Below are 15,397 nucleotides of genomic sequence, written 5' to 3' on the forward strand. Positions count from 1 at the left end.
AGGGGGCGCTCGGCTCGTTGGCGTGCGCGTGTGTGTGCGTGAGTGTGTGCTCACGCGCCCTAGGCTGCGCGCAGAGCTCAGCTGCTGGGTTGGAGAGAAAGAGAGTAGGCAAGTGCAGGGGACAGGAGGCTGAGCGGGAGGGGGGGGGGAGGGGGGGGGAATGTCAAATTAATAGAGCTGCTTTAGCTGTTTTCCCTTTCCCGTTCTCGCTCGTTTAAACCCCACTACAACGTAGGGATAGGGGGCTGGATTCTCAGTTGTGCTGATGGAGGAGGGGGAACAAGTTGAAACAATCGAGTGGGCGCGCCAGGACTCCCCGGCTCCAGGCAGGGAGGGGAGAGGGAGCCCCTGTTCCGCGCCGGGAGGGGGCGGGGTTGGGGGGGCCCCAGGAACCGCGAGGAGGCGGGGGTGGCTGCGGGGACGGACAAGTGGTCACCCCCAGGAGGCGAGAATTCGTTTGGATTGTACATTAATTGGAGATATCTGATTAATTCCAGTTTCTGATGACTATAAATGGCGATCTCTACCAAGGTGTCTTTATTTGAAAAAAAAAAAAAATCATTCCGTGTCATCCCCCACGTCAGGCCTGCTCGTGGGCGTGAGGCTGTACTTCCTCCGCCCCCTCCTAATGGAGTGAACCATTCCCAGCTCTTCCCCCTCTCTCTCTCAGCCTCTCTCTCTCTTTCTCTCTCTCTCTCTCTCTTCCTCGCTCCCTCTCTTTCTCTCCTCCCTCTGCCTTCCCCGTGCATAAAGTCTCCGTCGCTCTTGGAACTTGTTGGCAATGCCTATTTTTCAGCTTTCCCCCGCGTTCTCTAAACTAACTATTTAAAGGTCTGCGGTCGCAAATGGTTTGACTAAACGTAGGATGGGACTTAAGTTGAACGGCAGATATATTTCACTGATCCTCGCGGTGCAAATAGGTAAGTGGCCGCCCGGCCAGGCTTGCGGCTGTCGGCAGGCGGTAGCCGGCCGGCCCGAGGCGCCGAGGGGACCTACTGGCTGCCCGGGGGTGCGGAGAAGCCGGCAAACCCCAAGGGTGGGGGCAGCGGCTCCTAGGGACTCGGGCGTCCCGGGTTGGTTTTTCTTGAGAGAGAGAGAGAGACAGACACTCCAAACGTTCGCCAGGATATGTATGCAGCTGGCCGTTTTCAGAAGGGGGTTTCCCCCCTTTTTTTCCCCCAAAGCGCACGTCCATTTTTGCTTCCCTTTCTCGGGTTAAAGCAGGTTTCAGGCGCTCTGGGGCAATGCATTGGCCCCTGCGATGCTGCAAGGTATTATTTTGAAGGGTCGAAAGGTGAATGCAGGAACAAGATGGCTAGGCAGCTAGAATGGAAAGTTTATGTGCAGAAAGCAAAGATATTTCGGGGCTCAGACTGCTGCATTTAGAACTTTGTCATTCTCCCGCCCCCCTACCCCCCATATCCTAGCTGCAGCGTTTGCACCGGGCACCGCAGACCCGGCTGGAGAGCAAATTGAGAACGATAGGGAACCCCAGAGCATATATTTTAATAGGCTTATCATTAAGGAGGTTGAATTCAGCCAAATATACGTGGGTATAATATTCTATGAATATTTGCCTGTTCCTTTCCACATAGGCATCTGTATTTTATATCTAGGAAAGGGTTAAGAAGTGTTTGCAATATGCCATATGGGGGGATTCTTATTTTTGTTTGTTTGGGGGTAATTATTACGGATTTATTTAGTTCCCATTTTATGTTAAGGAATGTTGAGTCGTAGTTATACTGTTTGGGGCTTTTAAAAGTTCGCGTTTTCCATCCAGAATGAGGAAGACGTGATGGAAGCCAGCACTAGAAAACCCACTTCTTCGATGCAGGTCGGAGCATTAATTAACCTGACCTAAAAGTGAAAGTGAAGTAGATTATTAATAGAATGGACAAGAGAAAAAATAGAAACTCTTCAAACGGGTTTTCTGGAGACTGAGGGAATTGTTGCCTCCTACCATTTCAGGCTGTAGCATTCTTTACAGACAAACCCTTGCAGTATTTGGGTGGGAGGGTGCTTTAGGGAATGGGGCAACAGAAAATGTACATTTTTCTTCGTGAGAAATGTGGAAGAAACAGGGTTTGGAGTTATCTGTATATTAAAAATGGATTCTCTGCAGTGGGTTTTTATGCATTTGACATGATTTTGTGTATTTTGTTGCATGAACATTACAGGGATTTTAGACTATGTGCAGGATGTTGGCGTTTTCCTTTAAGAAATGACTTGATATTTTGAATCTGGTTCTTTTGAATCTTTGACATTAGTGCAAAGAGATTAAATAAATATTAAAAATGCTAATTGCAGCAAATGCCTTAAATGTTGGAAATAAGTGAATGTGACATTTAGCAATTAGCCTGCAAATTTTTAGAGAGCAGGAGACAGCGGTTATTTTTGATACAGGGATTTTCATGGGAGCAGGTTTGGGGTTGTTTTCCTGGAGGGATATAACCTTACTTTGGAGGGGTTAAAGAAAAAAAGAGAGAGAGCGTTTGTGCTTGCGGGATACTCTTGGAACACATTAACCTCGGCCGGAAAATGACCATTTGTTGGCTGTGGATTTGAAATTGAGCATGTTTGTTCCCGAATGTCTGCCCTTTCCCGCACCAGAGCCTCGATCTTTAATTCATGGCTGGGAGCTATCCCAAGTCATTGACATTTGGCAACAAAAGTGGGGGTTGGGAAGGGACGGGGAGATGGAGAGGGTGGTGAGCACAAATGAAGACACGCGGGAGGAAGTTTGAAATGAATGAGAGGTCGAACGAATGAATGAACGGATAGGAAAGGCACAGGACATGGACATCGGAGAGGACAGGGAAGGAGCCCGGGTCGCCCTCCGGAGCCTCGCTGAAGCGGGGTTCAGGAAGGACAGCGAGGGTCGCGCGGGCTATGACCTGCTCAGATGCATAAGCCTCAAAACGCGTCCCGCGCGCAAGCCCCGGTCCTCCCACAGCGAACTAGAGACGAAGCAGTCATAGTTGAAAAAAAAAAAAAAATTTCACGACTTCTTATTTTACACACGCACACACTCACACATGCGCGGTGTGGAGGGAGGGTCTTCTCTTCCACAGCGCCCGCAAAGATAACGTGACAGGAGCGCTTCCCGCCCCAGGCGAGCCCCAATTCCCCTTTAAAATATTGTCTGTACATCTTAGGGGCTACTTTTTCGCCGCTGAGTTTTGGGGGTGGAGGTAAAGGGTAAGGAGAGACGGGAGCTGGGTGGGGGAGGGGAGGATGAACTGGATTTTATTCCGTTTCGACGCTGCAAAGCAGCATTTGTGGCATGCATTATAGAAGAGGACGCGTAGGGTTCATTTCATTGTGACCGCATTCTAGCAGAACAAAGATTCGTTTATTCTCTCTCCGTGTTATATTAAATATTGCAGTCGCAAGGCCTTTTAATATTTCTCGGAGGTGGGGGGAAGGAGATTTATGAAGGTTTACGTCTCTGCCCGAGCGGAGGTCGAAGTTAACCTTAGTCCCTTCCCTTCCCCGGCGCTTCCCGTTCCGGATTAGAAAGCGCAAGGCCCGCCTCGCTCTTCCTGCTGCAATTTGCAAACGGGGCACTCTCGGAGGCTGCTGCAGGTTCGGTCACCTTCCTCTGGTCTGCGTCTGGCCCAGCTCTCGGGGACCAGCGGCTGAGGGTGGTGGGGGCAGTGAGGTATAAAATCCTCTCCGGACACATTCCTACGCAAGCGGTGGCGGTCAAAACACTGCCCAGGAAGGGGGCGAGCGCTCAGGGTCGTGGGTACTGGAGGCCGATTTCGATTCTAAGATTCGCCCCTTCCCTCTGCTCCCCCAGCCCCAACAGCGCGGATCAACGCTACTGGCGCCCCTCCTGGCCCCCGGCGTGCTTTTGGCCAAGAGCCATCGAACGTTTAGCCATTTGTTGGCCTTGGGGTGGACAGAAATGGCCTTCGCAGCGGCAGTCCGGCGCCTTGGGGTTTGACCGCCCCGAAGCCAGGAGCGAGGACTTAGGTGCCTCTTGGGTTACCTCCCCGCTCCCCTCCTCCCACGGTCCCAGCCGCTATCCCGGCTCCCGCCCCTCCGGAGGGAACCGGGAGCTAGAGGCCCAGAGCCCCAGGCGACTGCCACCTGTGCCCCTCAGAGTTGGGGCCTGGAGAGAAAAGGTCCCACCCGCTGCGGGCGGGAGTGGTGGCCGGTTTTTCCGGGTGTGTGGGGAGCTCAGCCACAACCAGAGGCTCACGGATTTGGCCTTCGCGGAGATAACCCGGGGTCACCCGCGCAAACACAGCCGTGACTCTGCTGGGTCCTGACTGCCCCGACCACTCGTCACCCCCGCCCTGTCTCCGGACACCGAGGCTGCTCCCTCTCAGTGGGGTGGGGAGGGTGCCTGCGAGGATCTCCCTCGGAACACAAACTCCACGGTAGGCAATCTGTTTTATAATGAAACAATCCACCTCGGTGGCTGCTGCCGGGTTCCAGAGACTTTATTAATTTATTCATTCAGCAGTGTTTGCTGAGAACCCACCAAGCACCGCGCGCCGGCCCGAGGCTTTCTCGCACGTCGTGGCCTGGGGTTCAGCGGCGGGGCCCCACGCGTTGCCGCCTCGCCCACCTCTTCCTCTCCCCCGCACTCTGCTGTCGTGACCCCCTCTGTCACCTCAGAAATGCAAGATTGCACTTCGAGAGCCAGGACGGACTTGCTGGGGAAGTGTTGGGAAACGAAGGAGGGAGTGAGGAGAAAGGGAGAAATAAAAGAGACGGGGGAGGTGAGAAGAGGGGGCGAGGGAAACAGAAAAAGATAGATGCAGAGTGAGATGCTGGAGGGAGCTGCAGGAAAGGAATGGACTCAACTACCCCTCCCGCACACGCTCACCCACCCGACCGTAGGCACCGGACACTAGTTGGGGGCGGGTCAGTCATTCTTGGGCCACATCTTTCATTCACCTTTAACACAGGCGTCCCGCGAGGCTGGGAGCTAGTGGACGCGGCGGCTCGACGGGGCTGGTGGGCCGCGGGGCCGTAGGGCAGGGTCGCGGCGCTGCTGACCGGTGTCCCCTCCTCCCCGCAGCGTACCTGGTGCAGGCCGTGAGAGCAGCGGGCAAGTGCGATGCGGTCTTTAAGGGCTTTTCGGACTGTTTGCTCAAGCTGGGCGACAGCATGGCCAACTACCCGCAGGGCCTGGACGACAAGACGAACATCAAGACCGTGTGCACGTAAGTGTTCTCTTTGGCATGCTAGGTTTCCATTCTGGGGGGCGCTGCTGAGGTCGGAGAGGGCCTACCCGCCTGAGCTCTGAATTCCCCGCCAGCGCTAATCCGTGCGGGCTAGCCCTCGGACCTTGGCCAGGATCTGCACTACCCAAGGGGACCCTGTGGCCTGAGATGGGCAGAGGATGATCCTCCCACGCGGGGGCCAATCCCAGCCCTGCGCAGCTCCACCGGCACCCACAGAGGCGCGCGCACTCAGCGCACTGGAACCCGGAGGGGCCTGGAGAGCTGCTAGCTGTTCCTCGCTCTACTTTGAGGCAGTCTTCATCGTTCTTTTTTCTGCCTGCATGAGTGGACTGCTGGGTACTCTCCGAAAAACGTTTGGTTCTGGTTTGAGGAGCTTTTTAGGAAATACTAGGTTTTCATAAAGGAAAAGTCACTCTCCTGTTTGGTCCATTTCCCCTGATGAAACCCCCTTCCAATACACAGCAAGAACATTGAGATGTAGGCAAGGGAGCGTGGGTCCCTCTTCCTCTTTCTAAGAGAGAGACTGAAGGGATATTTTGTTTTGGGCCAATGATTTTGCCCAAAGAAAGTAAGTCCTGGGCACCCAGTGACCATATCTGCCGAGTCTGTGGCAGATTAGAGGTGTAGGATAGCCACCCTCCTTGCTCCACCCCCTCCTCTCTGCATCTGCTCGGTATCCCCAGGCCAGGGCAGCTAAGGGCTAGGAACCAGTTCACAGTCAGGTAGGGTGGGTGACTTTTCCCAGAGCTTGACTGGAAAGTACAGGTCCCACTGGCAAAGGAAGTAACCAGTAGAGAGCCCGGCTGTGGTAGACCAGCAACATTTTAGCTGCTGCAGACCTTGAAGTACCTCCATCCTCTGCAACACACACACACACACACACACACACACACACACACACACACACTTACTTTACTTTATTTTTCAGAAAGAGCTGTAACTCCCACCCCTTGCCCATTAATGACCCTTCCAAAAAATGCCAAGACAAGAGGTGTTCCGTGTTACCTGTAGGTTGGAGAAACCATTTTCTGCACCACCTTTTTTATACTGTGAAGTCCTTGTCCTCTCTCTAATTCCTGGGGAGGGGGGTGTTTATTTGTTTAAATTATGAGCACTTAAATGGGGGTCAATTTTGCCACACACTTTCCTAAATACCCTGGTGTCCTCCAACAGTCACAGCAGTTCGGTGGCTGGTACTTTCCTACCAGAAAAGGACAAAAGGCGGGATCTGGGTTGCATGCCCACCTACTTTAATCCCGAATGTCTGATGATAGGTAAGAGTATATCTATAAAGCTGGATGAAAGGTTAAATATAGATCAGCTCCCCAATATTCCATTATTTGCCAGAATTTGGTTATTCCAAGTTATTTTAATTTTTTAGCAGGGCTTGGTCCCAGAGAATCGAAGTGAGGGGGACCCCTGCTGCGGTCTGGGCTCACTTCTTTAGTGGCACTGGTTGCTCAACACTCTGCTGAAGCCCACCCCCTCTCAGTTGCATGTGGACATCAGCCACTTTCCACCATAGTCTTCTTCCAAGAGGGTCCTGTCCTTATCTGGGCATGCATAAAAAAGGAGAGATTTAGATATCCTTTGGGACGCGCAATTACAGCAGAGAGCTGTCCCTGCTCCTCTTAGTTTCTCTAAATCTTGCTATTTATTATGAATTGAGGCACCTGGAAGCCCTGAGGTTCAGGATCCGCGGTCCTCATAAATTAGAGACTCATAAAGGTCATTACAAAACAGCCAGAGCTCAAGGCAATCCAACAAGCATTTATATCTTTTCTATTAGCCAGGGGATGGGGTGGGAGTGGAAACACGGATAAATCAAACATGGTGCTTGCCTTCAATGTACTTACAGTCCAGGCTAGCGAGCAGAAGGGAGAGATAGGAGAAAATACAACCAAATTGCGTGGAGGGCAGTCGCTAGTGACCTGGCACTAAAGGCCCGGGCTAAGTGGGAGCCAGCCCGGAGTTACCGAGACGCACAGATCGACCGAGCACCGAAAGGAGACAGCGCCCCAGGAATCGATCACGGGTTGGAATTATATTTAGTCTAGGGATCTATTTTGGGTTTTCAGAAGAAAGGGGGACAATAAAAAAGGACAGGTTGGTTGAAGGTTGTGGGGGCGGGGCTAGGAGCTCAGCCGAGGAGGAGGAAGCGGCTGAGGAAGAAGGCGCGGGGCTCCGGGAAGAGGCGGGGAGCGAGGACAGGGAGCGGGGTCCCAAGAAGGCTGGCAGCGGTGGGCACCGCGGCGGCACCGGAGTCCCGGCCTGGGGGGCTGTGACTACACCGGCAGACCGTGGGAAGGGGGCTTCGTGGGGTTCCAAGCCTATGAAAGACTGCGGAGGGGGAGAAGAGGAGGGACAGAGCGCCCAGGCCGGGCGCTCCGGGATTTGCGAAAGCAGAAGGTGGCTACGGAGCTGGCCCTTGGGCACTGACACTCACCGACCCCGGGAGGGGAGAGGCAGGCAGGCGTCTCCGGACCGAATCAGAGCCGGGGGACTGTGGAGAGCAAGGCCAGGGGCCACGGAGGGCCGAAGAGGAAGGGGAAGAGGCGGAGAAAGAGGAAGTGAGGAACTGAACAGAGGAAAACCGAGGGGAGGGAAAAGGAGGAAGACAAAGAAGGGAAGAAGAAAGGATGGGAAAATCGGAGAACGGGAAACAAAAGGAAGGGAGGAGGGAGAGTGCGGGCGAAGGCGAGAGAGTACCGCAGCGAGTGGGGGGAGGAGGGACACAGAAGGGACGAGGGGGAGGAGAAAGTGAGAAGCCAAGAGGGGAGGGCCGTGTTCAGAGCAAGTAACCCATCTTGCAAGCTAAGAGGCATTAATGGGCGGCAGCTTGCAAGGCTTAGCACTGTTTTCCTAGCTTTCCCCGAGGAGGACGAGCAATCTGTTTGAGCAGACCGAGGTGCCAGCGCGGCGCAGCCGGTGCGGCCCGGCTCCCGGCTGCCGGGTCCCTGCCAGGGAGCGGGAAAGGGAAACCAGACGCCGAAGGGGGCGGCCTCTGTCCTTGGACGGCGGCTTCCTGGGTGGGCCGAGGTCTGACGAGGGCCCGCCTGGCCCAACTCAGGCGCCGGGATGGTGGAGAAGAGGTGGCGTGGGGGACGGGGGGGGAGGGCGTCCCCGGGAGGTTTGCGAGGCCGCGACCCGGGAGGCGCAGGGGCACAGGGGCGCAGGCCCGGGTCCTCCCCCGAGCCCAAAGTCAACCTGCTTCTTCCGTTTTGTTCTGTTCCTCGCCAGATACTGGGAGGATTTCCACAGCTGCACGGTCACAGCCCTTACGGATTGCCAGGAAGGGGCGAAAGATATGTGGGATAAACTGAGAAAAGAATCCAAAAACCTCAACATCCAAGGCAGCTTATTCGAACTCTGCGGCAGCGGCAACGGGGCGGCGGGGTCCCTGCTCCCGGCGCTCCCAGTGCTTCTGGTGTCTCTCTCGGCAGCTTTAGCGACTTGGCTTTCCTTCTGAGCGCGGGGCCGGCTCCCCCCCGCGCGCCCACCCACACTCACTCCATGCTCCCGGAAATCGAGAGGAAGATCCATTCGTTCTTTGGGGACGTTGTGATTCTCTGTGATGCTGAAAACACTCATATAGGATTGTGGGAAATTCCGATTCTCCTTTTGATTTCGTTCGATTTCTTGTGTTTTATTTGCCAAATGTTACCAATCAGTGAGCAAGCAAGCACAGCCAAAACCGGACCTCAGCTTTAGTCCGTCTTCACACAAAAATAAGGAAAACGGCAAAACCACCCCATTTCTTTTTTAATTTTTATTTTTTTGGCACAAGAATCTCAGGAACGGCCCTGGGCCACCTACTATATTAATCATGTTAATACATGACAAATGATGGGCTCCTCCTAATAGCAAAGAGAGGAGAGGAGAAGGCCAGGGGAATGAATTCAAGAGAGATGTCCGCGAGGAAGGCATATGGTGAATAACTCACGCTCACGTCTTTCTTCCACAGTATCTTGTTTTGATCATTTCCACTGCACATTTCTCCTCGAGGAAAGTGAAAGGACAGATCGTTGACTTTGTGTTTTAAGGATAGGAGGGAGAGAGGGAAAGGATTGAGGAAATCTCGGGGGTATAGGTAAAGGCTGCCAGAAGAATCGTTGCTAAAGTCACTGAGAGGTTAAGCTTTACCTGGTGTTGTTGATGCATCTTTCCAAGTCCACTGCCTTTATTTTCCCTCTCGTTTTAGCTGTTACACATACGGTAATACCTGAATATCAAACGGTATAGATCACAGGGGGGGATGTTAAATGTTAATCTAAAATATAGTTAAAAAAGATTTTGACATAAAAGAGCCTTGATTTTAAAAAAAAAAAGAGAGAGATGTAATTTAAAAAGTTTATTATAAATTAAATTCAGCAAAAAAAAAAAAGATTTGCTACAAAGTATAGAGAAGTATAAAATAAAAGTTATTGTTTGAAACGGGGGTGTCGTTTGTTTCCTGCCCCAGGCCTGCTTTCTTGGTCCAGTTCTCGGGATTCCCTGTAGGGACACGGGATGCCAGATGATAAATGCACCTGTTCACAAGCCAGTTGGTAACCTACCACCTTCAGGCAGACCCTCCTCAACTAGGTCACTTTGTCACTTTTCCGAAATTCTGTTTACTGAAAGAAGAGAAGGAGGCAGTTGTATTTTTGATAAGTGAAAAGCAGAGATGTTTTCTAGGTGAGGTTTAGGGGGAACTGGGCTTGCGCGAGAGAGGACACACGCAGACCCCGCCCCAGGCGGGTCGGAGCCCTAACCACCATCCCGGCAGGCCGAGCCCTAACCACGATTCGCCTTTTCCTCTGCGGTGGCCTGAGGCAGCTTGAACGAACCGCCATTAAGGGCTCCAGCAGAGGGGCCTAGAGGCTGTGGTCCCTGGCAGGGAGCAGGTGAATCCTTTCATAATTAATAAGACAGCTCAGCTGAAATGGCGAGGAGACGGGGCCCTATTGATCCGGCAGGCGAGCTGCTTCCACCTCTCCTATTTATAGGCCCCGCATGGCCTTACGGAGAAGTAAACATTCGAGAGTAAACACGAGCAGAGGAGACCGGGGTCCAAGGCCTCGGAAACTGGAGCAGGCTGGGGGGGGGGGGGGGGGCGGGGGGGAGCGACAGAAACGAATGTTCGCCGCCTCTGGGTTCAAGGAAATCGAAATATGATTTCTAGGAGAAGGTGAAGGTGGGAGGGAGCTGCGGGCCTCCTCCCCCCAGGGTGGGGGGTGGAGGGCTGGTGGAGGGAGGCCTTGGAGGCTGCGGCGGATTCCCGCGTCAGCGGAGCGAGCGGCCGCCGCCCGGAGGGTGCACGGGGGCTCTGAAATGCAATGTGTAAACAATCGCTAGAGTAACAGTTCATAAATCAAACCCAGTAGGTCGCAGCCCAATCTGCATTCCCCCCACGGATTGAATTCCAGCAACACATGCGTCCCGGAGCCCCGAGCGCTTGAAGCTGCCCGGATTCTTAATGGCAGCATATATTACCGCGGCCAGTTCACGCACGCGCCGCGCCGGGCCACTCCTGGGAATAATTTCACCCGCCACCCCCTACCCAGCCCCGCCTCCGTGAATCCCCGGTTCTCAGCCAAAAGCAAAGGAGATCCTCGTTGCCTGCGCAGAGTGGTCACCCACAGGGAACGGCGGTTGTTTTGGAAAATAGAGTTTGGTTTTGATCATTTCGTTTCAGTGGTTATTTTCGGCCCAAGTATAAGTAGGATGATACTAACCCGAGCTCAATCCCTGGAATTCAGATTAAAATGTCTCTGCCTATTTTAAATACGAATCTATTTAATGAGGGGGAGGAGAAGTGGAGAAAGAGGGAGGGTCTTCTCCTGTCGTTTTTGCCTGGAGAGCTCGCCGCCTCCTATTGGTATCTTTCCCAAGGAAAACAGGGGGCGAACCCGTGCACACCACTGGGCAAGGGAAACGCACGCACCGTGCTCCCCAGGCTTTGCGGGGAGGGAGACTCCTGCGACACACGGAGGATGCCCCTCCCCTAGCAGCGAGGCTGTCCCACCTAGACAGCAGTCTCCTTCCAGATCGGGGAGGAGGCGAGGCTGAGGGAGGGGACAGACGCGACGGGGCGGGGAGGATTGGGAACGAGGCTCGCTAGCTCTTCCAACAAGATTCTCTCCAAGGAACCCCGTCCTCCTGCGGCTCCAACTGCCTCCCTAGAGAGAGGGCTCCGCACCGCCACGTCCTTCCAGGCCCCCACTCCGCCCTGCCCCTGATTGTCCTGGAGGTGCCTCGAGAAAGCTCGGTGCCGTGTCGGGGGCTCCTCCGCCCTGTCCTGGGCCGGGCACTACGAGCACGTGCGCTTGGAAGAAGCCGCAGGAACGCAGGGCCGCGAGTCTCGGAAACCCAGGCTGCCGCATCTGACTCGTTAGAGAACATTTCTTCTTGTTGTGGTGATTGTTTAGATTATTATCGCGCCGTCTTCGACTATAATTTGCTGTTTAATCATGATGACATCTCCGTATGTTAGCTGATGTTGTTTTTAAGCAGCAACGCAGTAAGCCCTGTTCCCAGCTCGGGGAGATATTAACCAGGGTGCCCGCACTCCTTGCCCAGATGGGGGCGGGGGACCGGGTGGGTTTCCGGCACCAAGGAGATCGTCAGACCAACCTCCACCTCACCCAGCAGCATCTCCAGCTCTTGCACAGCCCATTGCCACGTGGCCCACCAGCGCTGGCTCTGAGCCTTTGAGAACTTGTTGGGCTTGCAGAAGCTCCCTCTTTCACTCCACTGCCTGCCCAAGTAGATTCAAGTCACAGCAGTTCACTTGAGTGTAACGTTTGGTTTTCCTCGTGAAAATGTCAGAGAGGTCAGCTCCAGAGCCCTTGGGAAGGGGAGTTAGAGGGAACAAGGACCTGAAAAAGGGGGCTCAGAGAAAACTGGGAAAACGTCCAGAAATAGTCAGCGGAGGGGAGAGGGGGGATCATCTTAAACACAGGAGATGATGAAGAAACTTTAAGCTGGAGATAGTTGAGTTTCAGAGGAAGGGTGGAGGATAGAGAAGAAATTGGGACTGATTTTCATTCAGGACTCTCAGAGAAGCAAACGCCCGCAAGGACCACCATGCAGATTCTCCTGTGACCCCAGAGATGCTTCCACGCCAGCTGGAGCCTCAAGGGCTAGGGCCACAGTCATCAAGGAGCCTGGGGTCTGGGCAGGCCTGAGAGAGGTGTCTGTGGGGCTGGAGCACCAGCAGCCCCCACCTCCGCATACCAGAGCACACCCTGGGGAAATCAGACCGCTGAGAAGAGGTGAAGCCTATCCCCTCTCCGCCTTCCTGAAACTCCTTCAGATAGGGCAGAGCTGCTTCTGGGAAGGTCTCCAACCATTCTCTCTTTCTCCTGCTCCCCCGCACACATAAGGCTCTGAACCCTTGGCAGCTCCAGGCTGGGTGAGGGTGGTCCTGGAGGCGTCCACTCTCTGGAACAGTCTACTGCCTGGTCCCATAGGACCAGAGGAAATGTTCTCACTGCTCCAAAGCTTCCCTTGTCCCTTGTTTCTACTGTGAAAATAAAGTGGCGCGGGGCGGCGGGGGGGGGGGGGGGCGCGGGCAGTGAGGATGCCAGCTGTGTGGCTGGATGGAGCAAGACCCAGGGTTCATCTGTGGCAAGCCCTGCCCCCTCAAGTCACTGCAAGACAGGTCATCAGGGAACTTTGTAATGCTATATTCTGTCCCCTCTCCCCCAAGGAGAAGAACAGCATCTCCTAGGGACAATTCCTTGATGTTGGGGCCAGGCAACCTCAGCTGAAAACCCCAATGCTAGAATAAAAAAACCCAGCCCAGCCCTGCCCAGCCTGGGCTCTGGCAGTCTCCCCAGTTGTGCCTCATGGGGTGAGGAGGAGGTTAATGTTTCCATCCAGATTCTCCTCCTGGAAGAACATGGCCTTTAGAGTGAGGACTAAGGAGCCAAAATACCTGTTTACCAGCTGCATAACTGTGAGTGGGTTACTTAACTCCTCTATCACCCCTCTGTTTTCCTCCTCTGTAAAATGGGGATAATCCTACCTACCTCGTTGGGTTGCATTTTGTATCAAATGGAATAACATAGGTAAAGCGTTTTTCCACTACATGCCTCTTACTAGTTATTATTTTTGTTTCTTCCCGCCTCTATGCCAGCTTAATTCAGTGAGTCTCGCTGAATTCTTCAAAAATAACCTCTAGTAGAAAACCTCATTATGACCTGTAATACCTTGGGGAAGTTTTCCTTCATAGTCTAGCAGCTTAAACTCTTCTTGCTGCAGGCTACTTAGCACTCCACCCCACCAACTGGCCTTCTCAGAGGATGCTGTAGATAAGCTCCTTGAATTAGTCAGCTGCTCCGCATTGACTGTGCCCCCAGACCCTACAGCCACACCCCTCCAGCTGGGGCTTTCATTCCCCAATGTGGAATCCCTAGGTTTTCCCAGAACTGGCCAGATTCACCTTGGAGATTTCTCGGCAACTTCCATTCTCCATCTTCTCTGCTGCCATTTATATTATGTTAATTTATTATAAATTAATATTTATATTAAATTCCTCTTTCCAAATTAAAACATAAAGAATTTATTGTAATCATCAAAGCAATACATTGATACATAGAACAAAACAAATGAACCCACCTGCACTGTTAACAGACTGATGTGTATCCTTTCATACTTTTCTCCATGATCTGAAAACATATTGACATGAACCCATACAGAAGGTAGAGGGTTTTTTTTTTCATTTGGGCAAAATTATGATATATAGTATTCTTATACCAAATCCTTTAAGATCAATAATTAAACAAACAACTCCTGCTTTTAAATAGTTACACAATATTTCTTAGATGGCCATACCACAGTTTATTTAATTCTCTGCCTATTGGTGGACATTTAAGTTTTCCCAGTTTTTTGTTGTCCTACAAATATTGTTATAAGTATTCTTGTTCAAACAATGTTATGTACTAGTATTTTGTTTCTTCTATAGAATAGATTCTGCCAAAGTTGGATTGCTGGGCAAAAAGATATGTATGTGTGTTTATTTTTTATTATATATATATATTTTTTTTTTCATTTGGGAAAAAAAAAAAAAAACCGCTGTTGGATTATCTTCCCAAACTGTGTAGAGTGAATATTTGCCATCGTCATTAATACTGTATGTTAAAACATTTTTGGTTTTGTCAACACGGTAGGTAACCTAGTGGCTTTCTGGAAGGCCAGCCTTTCTAGGCACACACATTGGGTTGCCTGGGCCCCTCTGGGGCCCTGATAATCTCCAGAGCTCTGGCCAGAAAAACACCCAGACTTGGAGTACCCCCAGGGCAGCCATGTTGCCCTGCAAGTAGTGACTTTCATGCAAAGTCAGGTGTAATTACTCCTGGAAAATTATGACTCTCTCCTGCTAATCTAACCCACAGGCCTGGGGAACTGAGGGCAAAGGTGCTTCGAGCAGGTTCAGCAAGTGATTGTGGGCCGGCAGAGGTTGAGCTCAGCACTGGATCCTTCCCCTCCCCCACAGCTCCTGCCACTTACACCAGGAGCTATTCTCCGGGTCAAACCGGCTCTATGGGTCAGTACCCAGTCTTCAAACCTCCAACGGCAGTGGAAAGTTGGGTGAAGGAAAAGGCAGCAAAAGAAAAGAAAATTGCAGACCTCAGGAAGGACAGCAAAGATGACAGCTGAACTTTTCTTTTCCCTACCCAGTGAGATGGAGAGGCTTCCACAGACGGACCAACTTGGAGCCAGTGGGGGGAGGACTGAACCATCAGTAGGGATACGGTGTACAGAGACCTCACTGTCCCTTCTCTGCCCACATCCTGGCCAAACTTAAAAAAAATTAATTTACTTTTATTAAGCATAGTACATGCTTAGCATTATGCTAAAGCTTTGCAAACATTATCCCACTTCCTGCATTCATTTCTGTAGGAGATTGTATTATTTTACTGATGAGAAACAGGTTTAGAAAAGAGGTTAGTAACTTGCCGGGAATCAGCAGGTAGTTAAGAGGCCGGATGAAAATTTGAGTAGTAATCTGTTTCGGAAACCTATTTTAAGACTTCACTTTGCGTATTTGTTACTATTTTGAGCCAGAGAGAGAGAGAGAGAGAGAGAGAGAGGGAGAGAGGGCACAAGTTTAAAAACAACAACCACAAAACTTAAATCCTGTGACAGAATAATCGCTTCCTGAAGATGCTTTGTCCTAATCCTGGGAAACTGAACATGTGTTATTTACA

The 15,397-nt window shown here is 52.1% G+C and overlaps 1 protein-coding gene and 1 long non-coding RNA gene across 3 annotated transcripts; one reads left to right on the forward strand and one right to left on the reverse strand.

Annotated features, from left to right (window-relative positions):
* Positions 1-641: 641 nt before the first annotated feature.
* NRN1 (neuritin 1) lies at positions 642-9,635 on the forward strand. 2 transcript variants are annotated; one of them, XM_019419831.2, is made up of 3 exons: positions 642-920; positions 5,036-5,180; positions 8,442-9,635. In XM_019419831.2, exons 1-3 carry the CDS (start codon positions 866-868, stop codon positions 8,668-8,670), a joined length of 429 nt encoding a protein of 142 aa, XP_019275376.1. In that variant the 5' UTR covers positions 642-865; the 3' UTR covers positions 8,671-9,635. The 2 variants fall into 2 exon arrangements, with proteins under 2 accessions (XP_019275376.1, XP_019275378.1); XM_019419833.2 differs by lacking the exon at positions 642-920 and adding an exon at positions 4,751-4,850.
* On the reverse strand, positions 4,434-5,038 carry LOC109249437 (uncharacterized). The gene is made up of 2 exons (XR_002072563.2): positions 4,912-5,038; positions 4,434-4,667 (listed from the first exon to the last, which is right to left on the reverse strand). It is a non-coding gene; the product is annotated as an uncharacterized LOC109249437 (long non-coding RNA).
* Positions 9,636-15,397: the final 5,762 nt, after the last annotated feature.

This window comes from Panthera pardus, unplaced genomic scaffold, assembly GCF_024362965.1.
Source record: "Panthera pardus isolate Hobbes unplaced genomic scaffold, ASM2436296v1 HiC_scaffold_17, whole genome shotgun sequence".
NCBI lineage: Eukaryota > Metazoa > Chordata > Mammalia > Carnivora > Felidae > Panthera > Panthera pardus.

What these genes read in the sequence shown, in the direction of transcription:
- NRN1 (XM_019419831.2), top strand. Translation starts at nt 866, where the DNA reads ATGGGACTTAAGTTGAACGGCAGATATATTTCACTGATCCTCGCGGTG. An exon ending in GATCCTCGCGGTGCAAATAG is followed by an intron (nt 921 to 5,035) that starts GTAAGTGGCCGC and finishes TCCTCCCCGCAG; the next exon opens with CGTACCTGGTGCAGGCCGTG. An exon ending in AACATCAAGACCGTGTGCAC is followed by an intron (nt 5,181 to 8,441) that starts GTAAGTGTTCTC and finishes GTTCCTCGCCAG; the next exon opens with ATACTGGGAGGATTTCCACA.